Source organism: Dermatophagoides farinae, chromosome 2, assembly GCF_024713945.1.
Source record: "Dermatophagoides farinae isolate YC_2012a chromosome 2, ASM2471394v1, whole genome shotgun sequence".
Classification (NCBI taxonomy): domain Eukaryota; kingdom Metazoa; phylum Arthropoda; class Arachnida; order Sarcoptiformes; family Pyroglyphidae; genus Dermatophagoides; species Dermatophagoides farinae.
Window position 1 is genome coordinate 2,052,911 of NC_134678.1, and position 13,011 is coordinate 2,065,921.

General features: G+C 27.9%; 1 protein-coding gene across 1 annotated transcript in view; it reads right to left on the minus strand.

Moving 5' to 3' along the window:
• Nucleotides 1–13,011, minus strand: part of LOC124499280 (gamma-aminobutyric acid receptor subunit beta) — a 43,992-nt gene that overhangs the window by 17,442 nt on the left and 13,539 nt on the right. Inside the window, exons 4-5 of the mRNA XM_075728667.1 lie at nt 10,281–10,348; nt 9,990–10,216 (exon numbers count right to left, since the gene is read on the minus strand). Of these exons, the coding sequence (XP_075584782.1) occupies nt 9,990–10,216; nt 10,281–10,348 (295 nt within the window). The remainder of the gene's footprint in view (nt 1–9,989; nt 10,217–10,280; nt 10,349–13,011) is intronic.

Consider the following 13,011-nt stretch of genomic DNA (forward strand, 5'->3'; position numbering starts at 1 on the left):
AAGCGCCCTTGTTTAAGATTGTATTGTGTGTGCTGTTATAAGAATCGGCCTTTTTTTGCATCTATTTTTTTCTGGTAAAATCAAATTCATGTGTACAAGTGAATGAATGAATGAATGAATGATTGAAAAGATGAGATAAGAAAGAATTCATGATTATCATCAACATCAACATCAAATGGAATGAAAAATTCGTTTTTTTTTTCGTTTCGGATTAGATTAGATTTTTTTTTCCATTTCATTCCATCATTGAAATTCCGTTGTATCATTCACTTTATTTTTTGTTTTCTTTCGTCAACATCATCTTTTTTTTGTCGAGCTGGAAATGAACTTTTTTTATTTTATTATTATTTTGCCTAGATATTTTTTTTTATTTTATTCGAGCCAATTACCGTCGTCGTCGTCGTCGATGTCGTTGTCACACTATCATAGTGAAACGACCACAACGGCCGGCATTCAAAAGTACCAAATTTTCACCCAAAGAAAGAATATCCAAAAATAAAAAGAGAAAAAGTAATTTTTTTTTTCACTCTTCATCACGGGACGGAAAAAAAACTCGGCTCTCATTCTTCTTTTTTTTTTTTGCACTTATAACACAACTCACACATTCACTTTTTTTTATACTTTTATTCTTCATTTCGTTTGTCTCATTTGTTCATTTTTCATTGTCACGTTATATATAATACACACACAATACTTTGTTGAACTGTGACTTTTATATAATGTTGTTGTTGATGATGATGATGATGGTCACAAACAAAACAACAGAAAAAAAATTTTTCTCTTCACATCATTACAATTGCAATTGAATAAAATAATTTCAATTACGACAAATATCACGTAAGACAAAAAAAAGGGTGGTTAAATGTCATTCTAGAATCTAGATTCTGGAGAAGGAAATCTGTTTTTTTTCAACTCAACTCAACTCAACTCATCATCATCAAATATTACGTGTGAAATTGAAATGAAATTGAAATTCCAACTCTTTATTTTGTTTAATTGCTCCACTATGATAATTAATTTTTTTTTTGTTCTTGTCGTTGACATTATTCATTATACGTAGTTTTTTCCATTCTTCTCTCTGATGATGATGATGATGATGATGACTTAGTTGGAAATTCTATCATCATTTGATTTTTGGTAGTTGTCGTTTGTATGGTACCTACTTTTTTTTCTTGGGAATGAAACTTGATTTTTATTTTATTTTTTCTTTGAAAATTTTACATCCACATTATTAATGTAACATCTGTTTTTTTTTCAATGAAATAAAAGTTTTTTTTTTGTCAGTTCCATTTATTTCAATGTGTGTGTGTGTGTGCGTGTGTATGCGTGATGTGGTACTGTTCAACGATACGATAAAGACATTTTAAATATGTCTAAAAACCGCTTTTGATTTGCCTGTAGGCCAATTTCAACTATTATCTAATTCCATAGAGATAGGAAAAACGGCAAATAAAAAAAATTGTCAACTTGAAAGACTTTTTTTTTGTTGAAATTGTGACAGGAGATGAAAATTTCATATATCAATCATATTTCATTCAGTTTGTTCCACACAAATACACACAGTGACAGCCATTTATATTTGTGATGATGATTGCCATGTAAAAAAAATGAAAGCAACAACAACAACAACAACCATGAAAAAAAATGAAATTGAAACGATAAAAGGATTATGATCCCGATTTGAATTGATCATCAATTTCTTTCTTTTTTTTTTCTTTTGAAAAAAACCATTTTCAGTGGACAGTTTTGTCATGCTAGTTCCAGATTTTTATTTTCGTCAACTACACACACACACACAAAAACACTACAATAGAACTATCATTCTTTGGAATTTTAAAATGGTTTTATTCTTGGATTATTTATGGTGATTTTTTTTTTTTATTTCCTTCGGGTTGTCCAACAACATCGAAAACAAGCTTTACTTATTTGTCGTTATTATCATTTTAAATTTTTAAAGTTTAAAGCTTAAAATTGACAAATGTTCATGCTCGATTTATTCATTCAATTTAATGATGAGGCATAGCATGGTCAAGGGGTGTGATTTTTCTTTTTCACCACAATAGTATCCTCGGTAATGAGGTAAATTTTTTAAGAATTGAAAATCAAAGTTGACTCCATTTCGATCTTTATGTCGTTTTTCATTTTTTTCATAGTTTTGAATAGAATTTTTTTTTTGTTGAATGAAAAGATTTTATCAAATGTGTGTGTGTGTGTGGTTTTTTTTTTGATTGAAATTATTATCATCATGATCATCAAGAATCTGAATCAAATTTCGAATTTGATGAATATCGAAAATACAATCGATACTTTTTTCGAATGCAAAGTGTGATTTTTTTTTTTTTTGTTATAAAAGTGAACAGGAAAAATGATATTCAGCATATTACTCTAAATGGAATTTCGTTGTTTCAATATAGAATTTTCTTGTCTTTTTTTATACTTGATATTTTTTTTGAATTTCATTTCTCTTTGTGTGTGTGTGTGTGTGTGTGTGTGTGTGTGTGTGTGTGTGTGTGTGTGTGTGTGTATGCGCCTTATGAATTACTTTGAGCACCACATTCATCCATCCGTCCGGTATGAAGAAACAAAAAAAAAGAAACAAAAGACAACAGAAAAAAACATATCCAATGAATCTTGTCTTTTGTTCTTATGTTCATTTCATATCTGGTAACTTTCATTTTTTGTCTTTCTCTCTCTGAGATAATATTGTTGTTGTAGTATTCACATTGAAGCTCCCTACATTGATGATGATGTTGATGTTGATCTTGTATAATGAATCCTTTAAGACTTTTTTCCGCTCAACAATTTGGCCATTTCCCTTTGTACAATTTCTACGTTCACTTATTCATTCATTTATTTCTTTTATATTATATTATTTCTTCTACTATTTTTTTTGTTGGAATTTAGGAGCCATGATTTGAAATGACATGAAATTAAAGAGAGAAAGAGAGATTGAAAAAATGATAGTAATAATAATAATGATGTTGATGATGATGATGATGATAAAAAAAATGGTCAATATTTTCCAACAGTATCAACAAACACAAACATTAAATAAAATTACGGAAAAAAAGTGTGTCGATTATTATTATTATTTTTTTTTCTTAGAAAATGTCATTCCAATGGTCTAGTCATTGGACAATTCAGTAAAAGCAGTTAGACCGTTATTGTTACCATTATTATTATCATTATCATCATCATCATCGTTATCATCGACAAGTTGAAAGCGAAAAAAAGTAGAAGAAAGAAAAAAAAACATCATGAATACACCCTCAACATTATATAGTGTACATATATATAGTCACGATTGATTGATATGGTTGTCTTTTTCTTTTCTTTATTTTTTTTTTTTAATTCTTGATTATCATAAACAACAGCAGCAACAACAATAATAACAAGCTCGATTGTTCTACATTTATCACTTTTTTTTTGTTCTTTTATTTTTTACGGAAATATTCGTTAGGATTCTTTCATTCTCTGTGTGTGTGTGTATGTGTTGGATATGTAGAAATGATGATGATGTTTTTTTTTTGCCTTCACATATATTTATACAGAGGAAATAAACAAACATTAACGGTCTTTGTGTGTGTGTGTGTGTGTACAGACATAGCTGTAGCCGATGATTTATCACATTACTTTGTGTCGACTAGACTAGATTTTTTATTTTTTATTTTCTCATATATATCTTGTCTATTTTTTTATTATTATTTTTCTAGTCACTGCCTACTGCGTTGTTGTTGCTGTTTTCGTTGTCGTTGTTGTTGTCGTTGTTGTTCCAAGACAATATTAGCAACAACAAGGAATGAGAAAAAAACACAGGTATTTCTTGTAATTTAGGTTGTCCAGCGAACGAATAACGATTATGTTTTTTGTTCGCGTACAAACAAACAAAAAAAAACATAATGGCTAACTATATATATATATATTGAAAAAATTTTCGTAACCATCATCATCTATACATTCATACATTATACGCCCATTGCAAACAAAATAACACCTGCAACATACACATATACATTATGGTATGGTTGAAAATTAATCAATGTTTTTTGTTGTTGTTGTTGTTGACCAAAAAAAAAAGTAGTAAAGAGAAGAAAAAACGGGAAATTAGAACTTGAAAAACAATAAAATTCATCATCATTGGGATCATCATCATCATAAAAACAGTTTCTATTATACAGAAGCAAATACAGAACCAAAAAAAAAAAGTTTGTATCAAAGAAATTCTAGTGAATCACTGTGCACTAATTAACAATAACATTGTTTCAAATCATCATCATTATCATCATCATCATCATCATCGTGATCAAATAATAAAGTTGGAATCGAACGAATATGTTTTCATACATTCATTCATTCATCATACACACGAAAAAAAAACAAGTAAAAAATTCTATACCATAATGATGAAAAACAAAATTAGACAAAAAAATAAAAGTAAATGATGATATAATCGTCTTGGAGAAGATTATTCAATGACTATTAACAACATATAGCATAGTGTAGTTTTTGGGTCATTTTTGGATCAACAGTACAAAAAGTTTTTTTTTCTCCTCATTGATATTCTTTCCTATTTGCTGATTTTTGTTGTTGTTGTTGTTTCGATTATTTTTTTGGTTCCAATGAATTAAAGACTCAACTTGTCCAAAATAAAAAGATTATTACTACTTACTATAGTGGATAATAAACATTTTTTGGTTTTTTCCATTTACAAGCTTCTGGAAAAAAGATCAAAAGTCAATAGTCAAGTTATTTTTTTTCCGGATAAAATAATCGGCAGAACAAAAATCAATGATTAAAACAAAAGTCATGTTTATCATGTATTAGAGACAAAATTAGAGATTAGATTTAATCGATTTTTTTCTTTTCGTTGTCTATTTTCAAAAACACAATAATCAATGTGAATATGCGAGAATTTTTTTTTTTTCATCTGAACATATTGTCCATCAATGATGATGAACACTAGTAACGGTAACACTAATTGATCTATATTATACACATTAGGGTGGAAACTATAACTGAAATTAACATATAAATTAATGCAATGATGCATACCGAATAAACTGGTCATCATCATCATCATCATATATAAATAGGCTAATTTTGATTTATTCACAAATGATGGAGACAAATTATTTGAATTTTTTTTTCTTTTTTTACTAATCAGCCAGCAACAAAAAAAAACGATTGTAAATGTTAATAATAGACAATGGACAGATAAAAAAAAAATGAATATCTCATAATAACACCTACACTTATGCTCACGCATAAAAATGAATGCTCAACGGTCATCATCATAATGATAATATTACATATATATACTATTTTCATTCATTGATCCAGATTAGCTTAATTATTCTCATGAAATCGGTATTTTGTATGATGATAATTATAATTTTCAATTCATATGTTTTGATTCATTTTTTTTTTCGCGATTATCGCTATATCATGAAACGTGTATGGAAGTGTTTTTTGTATGAAAATGATCAATAATAAAAGTAGTGATCATAAGGATGAGATTTTTTGGTTGTTGTTGTTGTTGTTGTTTTTCATGGAAAAAAAGAAAGAATTTTGACATCTTAAGTGCCAGGAAATTTCAGAAATCTGTTTCAAATGAAAAAATGGCCAATTTTTTTTCTTTTTTTTTTGCTAGACATGTAATGACATTTTATTGCGAGTTTTTTTTTGTTGTTTTTTTTCTTCAATGGTTCTCCTATTCATTCTATTCATCACATCATTCAAGTTGGATTTGTTCATCATTTTCTTGAATGTTGATAGTAAAATGATCGATTGAATTCGGCGTTCTTTTGAGCAACAAACACACACATATGAAACATGGATGTTATGTGAAATAAAAATTTGTATAGCCAATCTATTCTCAAACTAATTGATCACAAGTTGAAGAAAAAAGTTTCGTTTGTCTAAAGTGTGTGCGTGTTGTTTCAAAATGAAAGAAAGATTGAAAATAATAAGAATTTCAAAATCGAAATGAAAAGACTATGAAAGACCAGCAAAAAAAAAATAAAATAAAATAAAAGACCAAGTAAAGCCACAAATTGTTAATTCTTATTCTGTGTATGTATTTCTGAACATGTGATTTTTCTTTCTTTCTTTTTTTTCTGTTTGGTTACAAATAAAACATGAAAAGAAAAAGACTTAAGAGAATTTGATTGATGACAAAAAATTCTCTCTCTCTCTCATTTCATTCTCTCTTTTACTCTCATCTTTATGCCTATTATGATAGAATCGATGTAATTGACTAATGTCTGCATTCTACATTTTCTACTATCACTTCCTACTCCTCGTTCGTTCATTCATTCATTCATTTACTATCAGCCGAATCTGTAGGCCAAATTCCAGAAACTCAAAAAAAAAATGGTGATGAACCAAAAAAAAAAAAAAAAAAAAAAAAGAAAAACGAATGAACAACGCAAATGTCTATGATGTGCAAAAAACAACAACAACAACAATAAAGAACGACATAAAACGATATAATAATGATGATGCATAAATATTTAGGCAAGAAAAAAAAATTGATTCATTGTGTGGATAAAATGATCCAATGATAATATTTTTTACAGGCAAAAATACACACACACACACACACTTGATGTGTAACCATGAATCCATTTAAAATAATCAAAGATAATGATGATGATGATGATAATAATAATAAAAAAGTTTTCCCTACTCTTAAATGATACAATCACAAACAGACATTTATTCCTTTCCCTTCGCCAAAAAAAAAAAAATAATTAGATTAGCATCAGCCGGGTTTCGATGAAAGACATACATACACAAAAACACAGTTTAAAAAAAAATTCCAAAATGGTCGTCATTCATTTTGTATTTCAGGCATAGTGAGAATCTTCTTTTTTTTTGTAATATCCATTATGGAAAATATTTTGGCAAAAAAAAAGAAAGAAAGAAAGAAAAAGAAAAATGATTGCATTTTAAATGAATCAAATTGATTATCATGAAACGACGCATAAAATAAATGATAAAAAAATTTTCTGTTTCCGAACAACAACAACAACAACAAATAATTCAATCCGAAAACAATCAATATCTATCTATCGATACGAATAGTTATTTTTTTCTGTTGTCTAATGGAAAATAATGATTTAATGATGATGTGGTTTTGTATCAATATGTGTCACGTGAACTTTTAGTCGTTTTCAATTTGCCTATATATGTGATTGCTATTGTATAATAATGGATAAAGTTCTCTGAATGAATGTATTTATTTAGAGTTAAAAAAAAATTTCTGTTTTGAAACAAAACCAAGCGGTATATTATCGCGGTTTTCTGGTCTTTTTCTCATTTCTCTTGTCGATTCTGATACATGAACAGACACACACTGTAAAAAACAACAACAACAACAATAGAAACAAACACAACATGGACAAAGAAGACATTATCATTGATGATTATATAGTGTCAATGACTTGGTGGTTGTTGATGAATTTCCGATGGAGTAAATGAAAATATTTGAAAGAAAAAGAATCGTTTTGTTCTGTTATTATTATTATTATTTTTAGTCTCTGAATTCTATCAGCCAAAACAAACGATGTAAACGGTTTTTTTCCTTTGCTAATAATAGTTTCATGGAATATTCTCGCTTTTTGGTTTATCGTCGTTAGTATATGGTACTATTTTTTTTTACCACATAATCGATTGACTTTTTTCTCTCTTTGCCAAAGATCTAGAATGTCAATATAAAGAATATCTTTGGATAGCGCGATTTATTCTTTCCCACTCTTTCTTTCTGGCTGATATTAATACACTCCACATTTTTTTTTTTTTTTTTTTTTTTGGATTCTATAACATATACAGAAATGAATAGACAAAATGAATGTTTATATGTGTATTGTGAAACAAAGGCCTTGTATGTTTTAGAATAACGAAAACAACAACAACAACAACAATGTTGACGACGATTAGGATGAAATGGAAGAAAAAAAATCATCATCGTATTTTGTAAACTTTTTTATTCGGATTCTTGTTGTTGTTGTTGTTTTTCAACCAACATACAGTCATCGGTATAGCTGACTCATTTATCTTAATGAAGCACATAGAAAAAGAATGGTGAACGATTCCGATACATTATTGGTTTCAAAGAGTCTTTTGCTTTGGATAGATTCTTTTTTTTAAACTGAAGAAACCCAAAAAGATATACAACAACATATACAAGAGAAAATTACACATTATATAGTCAAAATACCATAGTGACTCTATCTTTATAATGAGTGATGTTATTTTTGTTTTGTTGTTTGCTAGGCCGCATCAAAAAAAAAATCATTTTTTTCGGTTGGCATCCAAAATGTGCACCATTTTTCCATTGTTTGATGCTTGTACACAATATCTATGGATATATTAGTGTACCATGGACACAAAGATAACACACAGACACACACACACACAAAACGATTCGGCTAGTTACCGAATACAACGAACAGTGAACAAAAAAAAACACCAGAAAACTTGATGTCAATGATGAATTTTAATTTTTTTTTCCATTTTTTTTCTGGAAAAAAAAAATTATCGCTTAAAGTTTTTTTTCATTCTTTTTCAACGGGTATATATTTATAGTTCCACTCATGATGATCCAAGTTGATCATATATAAATATATATGTGATTGTAAAAAAAACCACAAACAGGAAAAAAAATTGAATGAAAAAAAAACGCTTGAATAGAATTGAATGCCTGAAAAGCATGCATATCAATTATACAAGAATGAGTATATGGAAAAGGAAAGAAAAAAAATTTTGTTTTGTATGTATGACACACAAACTAAATGGGCGATTCTAATATTTATTCTCATTTAAAATTCGTGTCATCTGTAAATGAAAAAAAAAATTTGGGAAAAAAATGTAAGGGAGGAAAGCCAACTTTACCAACAACAAGACTTCTATGATGATGAGGAATTATAATAATAGTTTTTTTTGTTGTTGTTCTTGTTCATCATTTTATTACGTGTGTTATTGTGTATGTGCTTGTAGTAGCTTTTAAATAAAAAAAAATTACATATCAAATATGAAAGAATAATGAAGTGACCATAAAGTAATTAAGCTTAAAAATTATGATGATGATGGTCATCGTCATAATATTGACCATGTGTACCGTGTGTGTGTGTATTGTAAATGGACATGTAATATTTGTTGTCGTTATTTGTACAATGTATTCAGTTTGTTTTTTTTTTTTTTTTTTTTTTTGGAAAAAAGTATTTGATTGAAAAATATTTAACGTCATCAGTTTGAATTTATTCGATATATGATGATCAAAATTGATCATCATATACAAACAATGATGAGTGAATGGCATGAATGATGAAGTAAAAGTGAAAAAAAAACTTTGTTGTTTGCTAGATCAAAACAAACAAACACAATGAACACAGAGTAAATAAATGTTGATCAGTGAATTCATTCATTCATTTTTATATATTGAGTGACAAAACTGTCATATTGTTTGACATGCGGTTGTGTTTTGTTTGTTGATTGGTCGATTGGTCACTCGTTTATTGGTTGATTGGTCACTTGAAACTTGTGCAACAACAAATAACAATGTTGGTGGTTCGGGTTTTTTTTTCATTTGTTATTGAGAATGATATGTTTCAATAAAAAAAAATCATCATCATCATCATCATCATCATCAACTATAACCAACAAATGATCGCGTCATCATTTTCGTATTAATGACATGATTATGGTGTGTTGTGAAATGGAAAAAAAAGAAATTTGTTCAAATGATAATAATGATAATGATGATGATTCAAATTTGATGGGAATTTCTTTTTTTTCCACAAAACATTTACACACACACACACATACACAATCAGATAATAATAATACTATGTGTGTATAATGATTAAATAATTTGAGCTCAATTTTTGTAGTCTGTGCGTGTGTGTATTTGTGATTGTGTGAATGTGTGAAAATGTAACAAATAAAAGAAAAAATGTAAAGAAAAAAGTTGAACAGCTACTACTTACCGAATACTTCTATAGACTTCACCACTGGACGATATACGTAAGAATGTATTAGGCGTTGTAGCACTATGGAATGAGGCCACTTTTTCATTGGCAAAAAATGTATCAGGTACCCATATTTTTTGGGCAACTTCAGCACCGACAACCAATTTATCGATTTCGCCAACAGGCGTAAATGCTAATCGATTATCTTTCCACAATTGACGAAAATAGAAATCAGATGTAAAATCCTACAATGATATAATGAAACATGAAAGTATAATATATATAGATTTACAATCATTGTATACTTACCATCTGTACTTCAGAAACTGAACTAATGCCAATAATGTGCATCGATACACCAACTTGTACGGGTGGACCTAAATACAAACAAATAGACAAAATAAAGATACAGGATATATACATTAATTATAAAAATAAAACAAAAACAACGTAAATTCAAGTAAAATACAACCCGTACAAAAATAACAAGAAAAAAAAGTATAAAAATGACCGGAATTTTTTTTTGTTTTCTTTCCATACTCAATGATTCGGACACGCAAAGCAACAACAACAACTTTATATATAAAACAGAATAACAGAGTAACATTTGCAAACATTGAACAAACATGCATCATAATTTAATTGAAACAAAAAAAAAATAGAAATAGAAATAGATAAATATCTCGCCAAAAACATGGATTTTCAATTCGATTCGTTCTTATTTTTTTTTCTCATTAATTTCCAATATCTTAGTGTTTGTCAATTTGTTTTCTCATTGAATGAATATTTTCTCTTTTTTTTTTGTTCCGGATCTTGTGATCACATTCATGCAAACATACACACACTTAACACACAAACAAGAATTCAACCGAACACGAACATGGAAAAAAGAAATGAACATGAAACAAAAAAAAAAGAAGAAGAAGAATAGTCATGTTAATTTATCCGATGCATCTAATTCAATTTGTCCATTGTATATTTCTTTTTCTTTCTTCCGTTCATTTCAGGTATTCGATTGTGTGTGTGTGTGTGCGTGTTGAGTGGGTGTTTGTTCAAGTATGTTTGCCAAAGCAGTAGCTTTGTTTGTTCATTAATTTTTTTTTTGTTTTGTTTCGAATAAACTAACAAACAAACAAACAAACAGATAGACCGTAAACAATAGTGAAAATGATTTCTATTTTTCTCACACAGGTAAATGAATAAAGAATTTGAAACATATAGAATGTTGTGCAATTCGTATGTGAATGGAAATTTTGAATTCATAAATCGGTCAGACAATTAAAGAAAGAAAGAATACAATTGTTATTCGAATGGAAATACAGAATAGGGCAACACATTTACTAGAATTGGAAATGAATGCGAAACTTCCATGCGAAAAGATTCAAAGGAAAAAAACTTTTTTTTAAAAAAAAGAAAGAATAAAATGAAACAAATAATAAGGAAATATATGACGATTGAATGGGAAAAAAAATGAAAGCGAAAATCTTCGAAAAAAAAACCCATCCAATTCATCATACACACACTAGAATTACTACTATGTCAAGAAAGACGAATTTAATTTAAATGCAAATCGTCTCAAACAGAATCTTTGTGATGTCATGAGGCCATATCTCACTCACAATTTTTCTTTTCTTTTTTTGTTGTTGTTGTTGTTGCTCTTGTTTTAGATAGAGTTTTCATTCGCAGAAACTTCTTATTCTTCGTTTGTTCATAACTGTGTATATTACATACACACACACACACACACACATAATAACATTCACATTGTGTCTGTGTATCCATCCATTTTTTTTCTTGCTTTTGTTCATCACCATCATCATCATCATCATAACGTATACGTATGTGTCACACAGAACGCTTTTAACGTTCATTAATTATAAAAAAAAACTATGGGTATTATGAACTATATATGTATGTGTGAAACGAAACAAAACAAAATGCTTGCAATGATTACACATTTTAATACAATTGTGTGTGTGTATGTTTCTTCATCTTTATTTTTATTCTTGCCCATTTTTTTATTCTTTGCATCATCATCAGAATTGTTTCCAAGATATAATTCTGTTTTTGTTTTTCATTATCACGAAATTCTACTATTGAACAGGGAAGAAAAATGAATGATCAAAAATCTAACCAATTTTTAAAACTAAACTAAAAAAAAAATTAAATTATCATATACATTTGTCATTTTAATATTAGATTAGATTAGTTATTTTCATCAAAAAAAAAATGAGAAAAAAAATGAATGAAAATCCTACAAATTCAAAAACTCAAAAATTGAATTTTTTTTTCATATCCAATCTTCATGAATGAATTACGAATTTTTTTTTACTTTATTTTATCATCATAAAAGTATATATATGCCATTAGTTTGATTACAATTCAATCGAATATATATTGAATATATTGATGAATGAATATTCTTTATATTTTTTTTTTAATGTTTATTTAAACAATAAAAGCTCTCTCACTACCATTTGTGCACTTGCGCTACATTATTATCAGATGAATATTGAAATATTGAAATCACAATGATGATGATGATTGAATATGAGTTCATATATGAATATAATGATGATGCTATATATAACCATGATGATGTCACCTGTCATATATCATATATCATATATTATGTATATATGTAAAAATTATAATGAATTCTCGATTGAATTATTTCATTTTTTTTTTGTTTTGTTTGTTTTGTTTTGTTTGCTGGTTCAAGTTTTTATTTTTCATTCTTCGTCATTCTATATGTCAGGTTGTTATTGTTCTATTTTTATTGATGATGGAGGCGTTTTAATGTTTGTTTGTTTGTTTGTTACGCATCGTATCAACGAATGAGAATATGTGTATGGAAAAAAAAGACTCTTAAAGAATCTTCTTTTTCTTTCCATTCATGAATGATGCAATAATAATATTATTGATGATGATAGAGAAATATTGAGTGAGTACATATAAAAAATATTCTCCATGATGTGGAACGATATTATTTTTTGGTCAACATACAAGAAAAATCAATTGTCATGAATGATCATATAAA